Genomic DNA, 14,519 nt, shown 5'->3' on the forward strand with positions numbered 1-14,519 from the left:
TTCCTCAATATATGGTGATCTAGAAAAAGAGGTTTATATGGAATAGCTTGAGCATTTTATTGTTAGTGGATTTACAAATTAAAGAAATTCATATATAGACTTAAACATGCTTTCTAGATAGTGGTATCTCAAATTTAATTGGATAATCACTTCCTTCGAGTTTGAAGAAAATATTGTTCATCAATATATATACTTAAAGGTAAGTAGGAGCAACGCCATAATGTTGGTATTATATATGGATGATATTTTACTTGTTAGTAGTGATCTTGGTCTACTTAGAACTTACATCTCTAGAATTGCTATCGTAAAATTTCTATCACAAAATTTTGAATAAAAGATATGGGTGAAGTTACTTATATTATTGGCATTAAGAGATTTTTAGGATTGCTTGGACTATCTCAAAAGACTTACATATCTAGAGTATTAAAAAAAATGGAATGAAAAGATATTCCCCCGAGGTTACTCCTATTGTAAAGGATGATAAATTTAACAAATTGCCATATCTAAAAAATGTAATTAAGAGAGACAAAATAGGATCCTTACCTCATGCATCCGTTGTTGGGAGTTTGAACTATGCCTAGTTTGTACATATCCAGATATTACTTTTGTTGTATTAATGCTTAGGAAGTATCAATATACTCTAAGAATGGAACATTAGAAAGTAGCAAAGAAAGTCATGTATTACCTATAGCGCACCAATGATTTAATCATCTTGAAGTTTTTAGCTATTCAGACTCAGATTTTGCTGGATGCACTAATAGTAGGAAGTGCACCACTAGATACATCTTCATACTTTCAAGAGGTGCTATATCATGGATGAGTGCAAATGGAGTCTTTTCACTACATCCATTATGAAAGCGAAGTATATAGCCAATTATGAGATTTCCTCACATGCCATCTAGTTGCAAATTTTTATCACAGGACTTAAAGTCGTTGACTCTATTAGCATACTGATCATGATATACTATAATAATAATTCAATAATAAGATTCTCCAACAGTATGAAAAGTACAAATATCTACAAGTACATTAGTATTAAATACTTAGCTCTTTGTGAGAGAATGAAATAGGGTATAGTGTCTGTCAAATATATTAATATAGAGTTGATGATTGTAGATCCACTACCAAATATATACGGATTCATGTGGGGCTCATTAGTTCTTTTGATGAAAAATATTTATTGGACGCTATGTAACACGTTATCACATTTAGTTTTATAATAAAATCTAGTTTATTCTATTCTTCATGTTGATTGGCAATTTATCATTAGATAACAAAGACCAAGGAATATGTATAAAGTTCTACCTATTCTTGAAGTGAAAATTCCACATCAAGAACTTGTTTATAACGCGTTATTAGTGTTGTAATATGTGGAAGGCCGTGTATTAATTGATAATACATTTACCACCATGATTCACACTGATTAATTGATTAGCAAATTTATCCTATAATTAATGGTGGAACTATTTTTTTTTTTTAAATGTGGATCTACGTCAGTTTTCAATTTGCAGATCCAAATAAATTTTATTAAAATTTTTTCTTTGAAATGCTTTAAATAGTTAAAACGAATGTGATTGTATTAAATTAGGACAAGTAAGAGACTATTGGACTTGATCCGATTTAAGCCCATCCAAATGTGGCCCACACTAACACACAATGAAATTTGTTTCATTTACTTATTTAATTTAATTTGTTTTTTGCATTTAAGATAAAAGTCTCTAATGATGGAATATATTTTGTGGTGGTTATTGTAAGGAATAATTTTTATGTAACTATTGCCGCCCTTTCTGTCCCATTTCAAGCAACCTAGGGAACTCAGGATCCTCAAAGAACTCAATTGGTCGAGGGTAGAGGGTGTGCTGCCATGCTTGCTTGGAGGATGCCTACATGCATATGCGGACGTGCTACTGGCATTGGGTTAGTCGAAAAGATATTGGTCGAAAGGAGGTTAGAGAATAGAGTACTTCTAGGTGCCTTGACTTTCAAGAACTTTCGCTACCATCACACCACCATTCGAAAAAGATGGAAATAGATAGGGGTGTAGCACTAGACTATGATAGGGATGTAGTACTAAACTATGGCAAGGATGTAGCGCTAGACTACAATAACGATGTAGCATTGAGTTATGGTAGATAATTTAAATTAAGCCTACTCATAGAATAAAAGATAAAAATAAAGATAAATTGATTGGATTGATTATCGAAGGATCCAATATATAGTATAATTTTAATTATTTATGCTAATATATAACATCTGCTTTCAGACATAATAACTATCTACTCCGACAGTTGCTTTCCAAGTCTAATCTCCACTCCTAGTGGTTTTGGTAATTACTATTGACCATCTTCCCATTACAAACATAAATGTGCGATTATTCTATAACTACCAGACAGATAGTCCCACCTTATTAGCCTTTAACTTATCCTGATGCAGCTTGCATCGACCGTCTCCCTTCCTTCAACCTATAATGTAGTCCTCTCTTCTTGGAAATTTAAGATCGGTATGATCATTTTGGTCTTCTACTAGCCATCTTTCACCAATCAAGACTTGATCTTTCAGCCTACTTATCCATATTATAGTTGAATTTTATCTGTTCAACCTAGGTTTTCATCCTTAACTTGATTTATAGCTGAACTCTGCCTAATCTTAGCAAAAGTCACATGATTCTCACCTGCTACGATTCTATCAAATTTAATCCATGTGGCGCTTGCTCCTAGCCGCTAGTTAAACTATCAAGATGTCGTGTAAACAATAACCGTAGTGGAGATAACACCGATCTTCATTTTCCTAATTACCTCTAACGAGTGAGGCATGCTATAATATAATACCTTTTAGACTCAGTCTCCAACTTATCCAAGAGTGTGTGTAGTTCTCTTCATCGTGAGTACTCGAAACTGGAGTTAGGTAAACCAATGTACTACTCGTGGGTGGCGAGAAGCACATCCAGACCCTTTTTCCATATTTACAGTAGGGCTAGCATCAAGCAAGACATCAATGGCTCCATCATCTTCATATAAGTGATGCTATTGCCGTACCTACTTTAATAGGTTTGTGTTTGCTTGCTATGTATAAGTCTTGATCGAGCTTGGCTTGAGATCGAGCCTAAGTTTGATCACAAACTATTCAAGCTCATATTGTATAAGCATTAAGCCAAGTTTCTTACAAAAAGGCTCAAGCATTTCCTCCCTCCCCACAAGCCTCGAATATTTGGGCTTGATTTATTTATGTTCAGTACTTTAAATTTGTTGAAGCTTGACTTATTTGCTAAATGAGCTGAGCTCAAATGAGACTATTACCGGGTTGGCCCGTCCTATTCTTGAATACATTGAAATTGTTCGCAGTCTCAAGGCCACATTTGGTTCCAAACTGATCTCATTTGGTTCCATAACATATTTCCGTATAGACATAGTGATCTCGATAGATTTTGCATTTATGTAAAGGACAGTGAAACCATACTTAGTGGGCTTGAAAGTTATCTTTCTTGATATCTAAAAGTATATGATATTTATTTATATAAAATATAATTTTAATTTTTTTGTTAGAATTGGATAAGTGAGATTTAGCTCAAGCTGGGCTTGTTTACTGATCGAGTACGAGCTAGCTCGCTAACGGAGAACCCCCTGCCTCCCCGGCAAATCGGCAATTCCAGCGGAATTAGTAATGCCACTGGCTCGAGTCTAACCTATTCGTCTCCGCCGGCCCGCAGGAGTAGTCAGAATCGGAAGAAGGGGATTATGGAGGGACATTAGGGCCGACGTGGGAAAAAAAGGATTCAGGAAGCGAGCGATGGAGGAGGATTCATTGGGCGGCGAAGGTGGCGGCGGCGATCCACGGCCGAGCCCCACGGCCTCGACGCGTAAGGGCAAGTCTTGCAAGGGATGCCTCTATTACTCCTCGCTCCTCAAATCCGACGCCCGTAACCCCATGTGCTTCGGCATCAGCAGGTCTCTTCCGCAAGGTCCCGATTGCCCCTCCCTTTTCTTCTCCTCCAATACACCCCCCCCCCCCCCCCCCCCCCAACACACACCTTTTTTTTTTTTGGAGTGGTGGAATTTTGGGACCTTTTAATCTGGATTTCGTTTCATCCATAATGGTGCTCTATATTAATCTTTCTGATGAACAAACAAAAGGACAAACACGGAACGATTTACGGTTTTAAACAAGTGACATAAAAATAAGCTTCTGTTTAAATTTCATATCGTAAAAGTAGTTTGGTCTTGATTTTTGATAAATTTCGGTTATATTACCAGTGTGCCTCGCTTTGAAACTGAAGAAGTTTAATTTGATTTCATGGTCTTGCATTGTCCACTAAGGTGCTTTGGTTTCACTACAAAGAGGATCCAGTAAAGTGAAGTATGACAAAAATAACTTTTAAATAAATCACCATGGAATCACTAGTAATTTGGATGACAGTTATTTGCTGGTTCCATGGTCTTGGGTGTTATGCCATAGAGAAAGTAGAATGATGAGTGAAAAGTGTGTGCTTCAAAGCAAGGCGCAACTAGGAACCCCTATGCTACCACACCTTGTGGAAGTGATCACTCTTTGACCATGGAGATGAAATGCGGACGAAAGGCAAGGAAGGTGCAAATAAAGGTTCCTCCATCTTACTACATCCTCTCTCACACCTCCACCCTCACATCCGTCCCTCTCTTCCTCCGATCCTAATTTGTTGTCTTCATTTTTTCTCCTCCCACCTGTGCATTCTTGATAACTGAGAACTGTCTGCTATTAGTAACCATGGTTTAATGATGAGTAAGCCAATAAAAAGGTGCAGCAGGTTGGCACCTTTGTGACAGGTACTATTATGATCAAGAATGAGAGAATAAAGGAAAAAACAAGTACATAGTTTCAACTAATGCAATAAAGAAAGAAGAGAAGAATAGTATGTAAATTAGCAATTTATCATTAGGCTATAATATATGAATGGTTGCTTGAGAAACTGTTCACCTAGGCGACCTTTTAAATTAAGCTTTGATACAATAGCTCATAGATTTTATGATTTGTTAATGAACAAACATCAACAAAAAGATTTCTTAATATCTTATATTTTGGAACAGATCTGTATTTGGTTACGAAGTTAATCCTTTTGAAAGGTTTTAACTAGGAAAATTCTTCCAAGGTTGATATAACAACCTTGTTATGGTGCAACTAAACAAAAATCTCTATGTAGGATGGCATAGCAATCAAACTATTAGAATTTGGATGGTCTACTCTTTGAAATTGGTTTTTATTCTTCATATTGTTAGCAATCAGTTTTGAGCAGTACATTTATGTTTCAGATGAAACCTGCTTAAAATGAAGGCATATACAGAAGCCATGTCACTAGCGCTTGAAGTCCAAAATGATCTTTTTGCCTCCCTTTATCAGTTGAAGTCCTACTTATGAATCCTTGAAGTGCTTAGAGAAAAGTTCATGACAATTAAATTTTGATCACTTTGAAAAATAAATTTATTATGAAATTTTATTGCATAATTCTGTTGGCTTAGGAGCTTTTTATACATCGCCATCAGCATGACTAAATGTTAAAATTTGAACCCAGTTGGGATGGATTTATGCTTATGTCAAGTTCACTTTTAAAATATTAAAGAGGGTTTGATTTATGATTAAAGAAAAAAATAGAAAATCCTCTCCATGACTTTACTGGTTTCATGCTGTATTTAACTATTATGACTTTTAAGTTATTTACTAGATCTTATTTTAAAATTGAAGCAAGGGAGATTTTGATGCAAAAATAGGTAATCCTAACTAACTAAGATATGATAGTTGAGTTTGGGTAGGTTCTATCATTCACATACATAACTATGTATAATGTATATCAGTACCTCTAGGAATGTGTCAGTCTGTTACGAGTCTTAAACAATGCATCATAATGATTGGAAGATCAGCTTTTCTGATTTCAGATTTCATTAGTGGGAATTGCAAAGGCAGTTGAAGATTTCTTTTCATTCCTTGGATCTTTATGGCTTCTAGTTTATTGATAGATCTTTGTGCATGAAAGTTGAAACGCCCATAAATGCAGTATTCATGATGGAACCCTAGTTTTTTCACAAAATTAACAGTTCCGAAAGAGATCCCAGTGAAGAAAAATTCAGGAGAAAAAATAGTCAGCATATCATAAAAAATCCAGCTTACAGAAAATAAGGAAAAATAAAGAAAAGGAAAACTAGAGTGGATCTATGTCATCACTTTTCAGAGATGCAATAACTTCTTGCTATATCCGAGAAAGAAAAAGAAAGAGAAATGAAGAGTGCCAGATGGACTAAACATGTAGCCGCAATGTTATGTGCTATTCATATCAAAGGACTGAAAGTGACATTTTTTCTCGGAAGAAAGGAAAGAAGCAATTAAGGAGTGTCTGTGTGCTGATTCAGACTTATTAAAGAAATAATGCTGTGCCATCAACACTCGCATGTTTTTGCTGGTTCTCAACTGTCATTACTAACCTGATTATTCATATAAATGATTCTATATTTATGTGCATTATGGTGCCATATTCATATTTAACGTGATTAGGATGCTAAAATGCATTGTTAGCTGTGCTGTACGACTAACCAGTAAAATCTACTTTAAATAAAGCTTTGGCCTAATGGTGGATATAACAGTTCCCACGTGTAAGTTAATGCATGACAATATTGCTTTTGTTAAAACTCATAGATGGAGAATTCGTATTGGTTATTAGTTATTATTTGAATAATAGGCATAACTAAAATGGTTCTTTTTTGTTTGTTATGCTTTTTATGATCAAGATTTCTGATCTATAATTTTTTGGTGGGAGATTGCTTGATTGGAGTTTAGGATGATGGCTTGTGATCTGTATTCTTGTGCAATGAGACTATATCAATTCAGCAATGAGAGAATGTTCTTATGTTTGTACTTTTTTGACCAGTACCTGGCTACATTGTGGGAGAATCTGAGATGGAAGCTACGAAAGATGGTCGTAGCCTTTCAGATTTTAAATACGCTTGTGTTGGTTATGCAGTATTCTTGGACAACAAAGATAAATCCACTGAGAAGGGAGAGAACCAGGCAGAGTTGCCATTTTGTGCAGGCATTGAGGTTTTTCTTTTTATTCATCATGTTTTTATGACTTTTTAAGATCACTGCACTTGTTTTTGTTTCTTTCTATGTTGGCTTATTTACTTATTTGTTTTCAGATATTCAAGTATTTATATATGTTGTTTTTCTTGCCTATAAAGTTAGATATATCTTTTAGAATTTATACATGTATGAACATTAACTAGCCAAGTTTACATAACAGATAATTTCTTCAATTGCACTCAAAGTAGGGCAAGTCTGAATATGAAAGATATTTTGTGCAGATAATGATAATTGGTTTTTATATAAATTTAGTAATTTTCCTTTCAATAATGTTGCTGTGACCATGGCATCCAACATGATTTAGGCAACTACTCAACCCCAATCAGAAACTCAAAACCGGTTGTTTATAACTTCAATTTGAATTTTCTTTTTGTGAATAACTGCATACTGTGCAGAACAGAGTCTGTTTGATGTAATTATAATGTTTTAATAGACAATTGTCTAAATATTGGAGCATGAAATGCTATCCTCTTAAACCTTTTTGTGGGCGCTCAAGGACTTGTGCTCGTCACTATCCACAATCGAGAGTTGTATGTTAGCAATTTTGTATTTGTGAATTCTAATTGAAGGAGAGAAAAACGTGATATATTTGAGCAGAAAAAACTGAAATCTTATTCTTAGGTACTCAGCATATAGAAAATTTTATGATGGCTATGATAAATAAGAGGTTAATCTGTAAACTGTAATTTTCTTTTTTAATTTGTGTAGGAACTGTAGAATTTATACTTTGTTTATTTATCACCTAGTTTCCCAAGTACACCGTAAACTATGGCAACATAAAATAAAGAAAATAATCCTTGTACCTAAGTTTCCCCTCATGTATACTTGGCATCTAATTTTCTTGCAAAAAATTATCTTACTTTGAATATACATCTCATCTTAGTTTTGCCTTTCTCTAATAACTATAGCAAATTCTGCTGCAGCTGTTGGTGGATAGAAGAGCCTCAAATGCTAGCCATGTTCCTGCACATGTTCACAAGGAAGGTATCGTGAAACATAGTGTGAGATTCCTTAATTGAGTTAAATATTTAATATGTACACATTTTATAGTTCGTAAGTCTTATATCACCTGGGTTTATAACACATTTTTCTAGATAACTGTAGTTAAGATTTACATATTTATGCAATAGTTTGAGGTTCTGGAGTTTGTTTCATCATGTAACTTTACACGCTGTGTCCTAGTTTCTATTTTATCTAACTACTGCAAATGTAGATTATGTTTGATAAAGGCAGTCTCATTAATAACATCAAATAAGAAGTTTTAATTGAAAAAATGTGGATCTTTGTGTATTATCTAATTGGTCACAAGAATTCTGTTTCCTTTGCCACTTTATAAGGTGTTTCAAATGTGACTTTTAATTGCAACTGAACCTGTAACTACATGTGTATGACTTAGATTGAGCTGTACTTAAAAACAAAATATTCATATTTATGCAAGTATCTTGAAGTTAAATGCATGCGAGACCATGATAACATATATCAGCCATATTTTTTTAATCTGTTGCAATATCTATCCAGTTACTTTTGTTAATATTTTTCATAGTTGAAATATCATGGTATTTCATTGTAGACATACTTCGCATACTAGATATTTCTCCACATATGGGTGACAAGAAATTTATCTTCATATATTTATGATTAATTATCACACAAATTTTGATTTTCTCCAAGAGAATATTCATTTGCCAAAACCAAGGAATGTCTGAGGTACTATGTGTTGGTCCAAACTTATATGTTTTCTAAGTGGAAATATGGTTCATATTGTATACAAGAGACAAATTCAACAAGGTTCAAAACAAGGTTTGTCGTCTCGATACCGGACGCTGTACTGGTGCCACATAAGCATAGTGTCGGTATGGTATGGTATGGATTTTTTTTGGTATACTGAGTATTGGTACGCCACCTATACCGATACCGATACCAAACTGGTATGGTACAGTACACTCCGTACCACTCAATTTGGGTCGGTACAACGTACCATAGTTCAAAAAGATTTCATCAATATATTATGCTTTTGTTTTCAAAATTTGCTAGAATGGTTCAGAAAGATGCGTTATTTTAGTAACTAATAGTAACACTATTAAAGGATAGCCTATAAGTTCTGTCATGGATTGAAATACCATACCGTATAGGTTTATACTAGCTTGTACTATACTATATTGATAAGTCTTCAGTATGAGTATGCCCCTCAGTACGTAGTAACACATGATACTACATCTCACTTTTGCTGTGCTGGCACCAACAGGCATACTGTAAGTACAGTACCATATCATACTGGTAATTTTAAACCTTGATTCGCTCCTATCAATAACTAATATTATGTCTAAGTGGAGCCTTGATTCTCTTGGATTTATCAGCCTGGACTCTCATAGATTTATCCCTTCATATAAGCAAGTTGTTAGTGAGAAGAAATTGGGTTTGCATTTTCCTAAGTCAAGGTAGTTGTCCTAATTGGAAAATGACTGATAGGAGAAAATTTTTTGGAAAACCCATTTGCAGCTTGCTAGCTTAGGTTTGTTGGGGTTGAGGTGCTCCACAATTAAGCATGATGCTCCACAACCTCCTTCCTTTCAATCTACATGTCATGTATGTCCCTTACTCTTCTTGATCATAGCACTATTATAGCAAAACCGCCACTAGTATTGCTTCAGTTCCATCTGCTCCATTTTCATAGTGCATGCATTGTGAGAAGACATAGATCATCTCCACGTTGTAGACTCTATAACATCTTCAAATTGTTTATGTTCAATTTAAATTATATTTTTCTTCTCTTGGTTTTCATGCTGGAAGGCAAGCACATGCTAGAAGAAGTTAACAAAATAGGGTTTGGATAAATGTATATTTCCTTTATTTTGTTTTTCTAAGATATTGTATGAGATGCACTGACCTTTTGTAGCTTCTCAAACACCATATCTTAGACCTGTTAATCTGGCCAATACTATTTTTCTGAAAAGAAGTTTATCCAACCAATATCATTTGGTTGTTTTAACCAACAAAAGAAAAACATCATTTGGATAGGTCTAGGCTGTTCCTAGGTTTTGTTTGTTACAGTTTTGATCTTGTCCCGAGAGACTGTGATAGCGTCGCAAATTAGTCAGGAATTATACTTTGTCTTAGTGTTCCAAATAGATGTTGGGGTATAGAGTCTGAGCAGGGTTGTATTTCAATCACCGACAAAACATTATTTATTGGATGACCAGTTTTCCTAATTTCACTTTATGTAACTTATTGAAATCAATAAAAAGAAATGAGCTAGCTTTTTTCTTCTTTCTTGTTGCATTAATGCATGTATATTTGTCTATTTTACGACAAAATGTGCCATGATGTTTTATTTACTTGAGTCGCACGTTTTCACTTCATAAGTCTATGACCACTTATCTCCTCTCTTCCTAGTTTCCCACTTGAGAGAGAGAGAGAGAGAGAGAGAGAGAGAGATTGATCTTGGCTGTGATTTGTAAATACACTTTAATTTGAGATACAAATACAACAGAGACATTTTTAAAAAGACCTTTGATATTTCTTTTTTTTATAAGAGGACCTTTGACATTTCTTTTCCTTTTTATAGAAGGACCTTCGATAATTCTTTTTTTTAATTGTGGCACCCCCACCAACCCCAGGACGCTCCCCCACCAAAACTCCCAAACCTTCTAGAGGATCTTCTTGGCTTTGTTATAGTTTCCATGTCACTCAATTAGAGTTTGTAGCTTGTTTGAAGACACAATTGGAATGAGCTTTATGTATGGATGCTTCATTTGATTTTATTGATATAATAAATATAATGGGAGATCCATAGCCTATTAAATTGTAGACAATGGTACACCACCATCAATCCCAAAGAATAATATATGCCATTACCTAGGCCATACATACGGAAATAGCCTCTGCGCACATGCAAGGATAAGGTTGTATATTTCTAGCTGTATATATCTGATCTTCTCTATACCGCATAGTGGTGGGAACCTCATGCAACTAGACACCCCTTTTTTGTTACCTAGGCTATACATAGACAAAACATTAACCATGCACCAATTACTGTGTATGCATTATAAAATATCTATGGTTCCTAGTCTCTAACAAAAAAAATGAAAGAAAATGGAGATATCTTGTTTTTAATAATTTTATTAAAAAGTTGCTAGCTCATAATATCAGTTGCTATTGGTCATGCATAGGATAGAGCCACATTTGACATTAGAACTTAATTTTGAATCGACTGGTTTTGCTAGTATGGTTGTTCAAATTGATACCATGTTGATCAAGCTTGATTTAGTTGTTACTTGGGAGCTACCTATACCAATCCATAGACCATAATAGATGAGCTTGTATCGACAATGTTTGCTAGGAGGAGTGCATGGTTCGGGTCAGATCGGTTTAGGGTTATTCTTGAAACTGAACCCACTTGAATCGATTTTCTAAAACCAAAATTAATGAAAAACTGACCATCTGTGAATACCAGTTCAATCTAACCCGTGAAATTCGGTCCGGTTCGGTTTATCAGGTTGCTAGGCTAAATGGGCTTCTATCAACTAGGCTAGGCCAAATGGGCTTCTATCGGTTGACCAAGAAGAAGAACAAAATCCAATGAGAAGAAAGAAAAGGAAGAATGAGAGAAAGAAGCAAAATTTCATGGCCGTTACACACCAAGAAAAAAGAAGACCACCAGCCAACTGTGTGAGAGAACCAGCTAGAGACCTAGAGTTCGAAGGCTCATGCCTACCTTCATTGGGCTTCATGTAGATGTCAACAATTGACTTGATGATCCATCACATGTTTGAGGTGTTGAGGTTGATCTGGGCAGCGAAATCCCTTGGCTTGTACCTGACAATGCTGTGGATCACATAGTTGTAGTGGTCCCTAGGGTGGACCCTTGAGACTTAACCAAGATTTATCAAGTGTGCTTACAAGGAAGGCCTAGATAGTCCACTAAGAAAGCATGTTGGCATTGTTCTTGAGCTCGGTGACGAGCATGGCCCACCTCCGGGTCTCAAGCTTTGGCCTCCAGTCGACACTCGAGTACTCGAGATCAAACTCATTGAGGGCATTAAGAGTTATGAAAGAGCGCTGCCCCTTCACGTCGGGACCTTGCAGAGGGCAACCATGTAGGTGTCATCCTCAAGCTTTAGTGGCGATAGTGATAGGCAACAGAGGCGATATCACCCTCGGCAGCAAAGGGGTTGAGCTCGTTGAAGGTGACCTTGTTTCTATCACTGGAGGACCTACTGGGAGAAGTTTTGGTTGATGTAAGCGGCCTTGACGGCAATTGAGTGGGTGGATTGATGTCCTCCTTGGTGTCAAAGAGGGGCTCCTAGGAGATCTCGTCGACGGAAGGGGCCAAGGTTGGAGATTGGTTTCAAACTTTCAATCTATTTTTGAAAAAAGAGAAGAGGAGAGGAGAAGAGATCTCACCCGAGTGAGGGTTGGAGGGAGGCAAGGGAGAGTGGGTGGATCAAGATTTGGGACTTGGCTCCAGCATGGAGAGTGAGCAAAGGGCGGTCTTGAGCATTGGAGTGGGAGGAGAGCATGAAGACATCGAAGAGATTGGGGTCAGCAGCTAGGGCTACTGAACATCTGAATTGCTGAAGTGTGACCGGAACAGGCCTAAATCAGATGTGTATATCTACAAATCAGTTATACTTAAGTTGGTTTTGTTAAAATTTGAACTGAAACCAAATTGATTTTTTCGGTTCCAAAAAATTCCAAACCGAAACCAGACTGGATGTAGAAAACCCCATCCAAACTGAACTGAAATAACCAATTCTGGTTAGTTTTGTGGTTTGGTTGGTTTTCTTGCACATGCCAAGTTCTTGTTGTTTTAAAAAGCTATTGCTTAAAGTATGAGGTTTTGTTTTAATTTAAAATTCATGTTAAATGCTTTTTGTCAAGTCTAATAACTATAGTTCTTTTGCATTACAGTCACATTTTCTATGAATTATAATTTACATTTTGTGGCTCTTATTTTATAGTCTTGTCACCAACATATACTGAAGGTACTGAGTACTGCAACATGCTATTACTGGTGTAGAGCATTACTAAAGGTTATCTTTTATCTTGCAATGAAGACAAAAAATTATAAATCTGATTAGTTGCCTGATGTTCTTGTAGATGCTACCACTCGTTCTCAACCACGAGCATACAAACCAGCACACTTCTCTGTGGAGGAGTTTTTCAGCAGGAAAGCATGCAATTTGGGTTTCCATATTCCTCTTTTTCTCTTGAGAACCCACTATGAAGTTTTCTTATACCTTAAGATTTTGCAGGTTTTCAAGGAATGCTGGACTGGTGGCTTCGGGTGTAGCTAGGAACCTCAATATACTGGGCAACTATATCAAAGATCACATTGATGACATTTTATATCCTTACCGCAGGCGACCGAAGTAGCGGGTCTATCCCAACCCATATGTTTAATCTCAACCGGGAAATAACCAATGCAAAGGGGGTTATGGGTGTGTTACTATTTCCATTTTCTGTCATATCGGTTTATTCTTGTAACTTGAGAATAATGCTTTTGTGATAGTGCAAGAGACAAATCATTTAGATGTTGCACATGGATTTGATCATTGCTAATAGCGATCATAAAAGCTGATCAAAGCAGTTCATAGGTTAGCTAGAGAGTATGACCATATTTTCCTCAAAAACCTTTTGCTTGTACCTATGCAAACAATCAGTAATGAGCCAACATGGTGGGTTTATTTATGTTCTCTTCTTTCCTCGGAAAAAGAAAAAAGAAATTATGTTCTCTTCAGTGGCATGATAGAAATGCCATTTGTTTTTCACTTTGTTCACTGAATTTTTGTCAAGCTAGATCTCAATGCCAGGTAGTTCCTTTTGTTGAAGTGATTCTTCTTGGCCAATAGATGTTCGCTATTGTTTTCTCTGCTGTAAACTTCTTTTTATTTATTTTTTTAAAGAAAAATGGGAAGGCCTTAGCCAGCCACTGCTAACCTAGTAGGTATTTGGGTAGATCTAGTGCTACTGCTTGGGGGATCAGGAGTTTTTAACTCCAGGAAGATCCCCAGAGAGGATAGAGCTGAAAATTTTGATAGCACTACTCAAGATTTGGACCTTGGATCTCTTGTCCAAGAGGCTAGAGGACATTGAGCTATAAGCAGTACATTTTCCACTATAGATTTCTCCCGTCGGCCAAGAGCAGGTGTTAATAATAAAAAATAAATAAATAAATATCTATTTGTATGTATGAGCATTATGTAACACAATATGCAGGTTTGCAATCTTTATATCTGGGAATTTAAATAGTTGTCAACTTACAAACTTGCATGGACGGTGCATGTTTGATGGTTATAATAATCATAAATGAGGTGTCGTGTCCCAGGTTCTGATGATTTAATTGGCTTTTGGTCTTAAGTTACTCTTTTGCGCTACAAGTAGCAATAAAAAGTAATGGTAGTAGACTTTATTGATAA

At 35.9% G+C, this 14,519-nt stretch overlaps 1 protein-coding gene across 4 annotated transcripts; it reads left to right on the forward strand.

The window, feature by feature from the left end:
- Positions 1–3,602: 3,602 nt before the first annotated feature.
- On the forward strand, positions 3,603–13,834 carry LOC103723386. Of its 4 annotated transcripts, none has more exons than XM_008814283.4 (5): positions 3,603–3,958; positions 6,890–7,059; positions 8,025–8,102; positions 13,201–13,270; positions 13,356–13,834. In XM_008814283.4, the coding sequence occupies exons 1-5, from the start codon at positions 3,787–3,789 to the stop codon at positions 13,391–13,393; spliced, it is 528 nt and encodes a 175-aa protein (XP_008812505.1). In that variant the 5' UTR covers positions 3,603–3,786; the 3' UTR covers positions 13,394–13,834. The 4 variants fall into 4 exon arrangements, with proteins under 4 accessions (XP_008812505.1, XP_008812503.1, XP_008812508.1 ...); XM_008814281.4 differs by having other exon boundaries at positions 8,025–8,085; positions 13,189–13,270; XM_008814282.4 differs by having other exon boundaries at positions 3,606–3,958; positions 8,025–8,085.
- The last annotated feature ends 685 nt before the right edge of the window (positions 13,835–14,519 follow it).

This window comes from Phoenix dactylifera, unplaced genomic scaffold (assembly GCF_009389715.1).
Source record: "Phoenix dactylifera cultivar Barhee BC4 unplaced genomic scaffold, palm_55x_up_171113_PBpolish2nd_filt_p 000159F, whole genome shotgun sequence".
In the NCBI taxonomy this organism is placed as follows: domain Eukaryota; kingdom Viridiplantae; phylum Streptophyta; class Magnoliopsida; order Arecales; family Arecaceae; genus Phoenix; species Phoenix dactylifera.

What these genes read in the sequence shown, in the direction of transcription:
- LOC103723386 (XM_008814281.4), top strand. Translation starts at nt 3,787, where the DNA reads ATGGAGGAGGATTCATTGGGCGGCGAAGGTGGCGGCGGCGATCCACGG. An exon ending in CAGCAGGTCTCTTCCGCAAG is followed by an intron (nt 3,959 to 6,889) that starts GTCCCGATTGCC and finishes TTTTTTGACCAG; the next exon opens with TACCTGGCTACATTGTGGGA. An exon ending in CATTTTGTGCAGGCATTGAG is followed by an intron (nt 7,060 to 8,024) that starts GTTTTTCTTTTT and finishes ATTCTGCTGCAG; the next exon opens with CTGTTGGTGGATAGAAGAGC.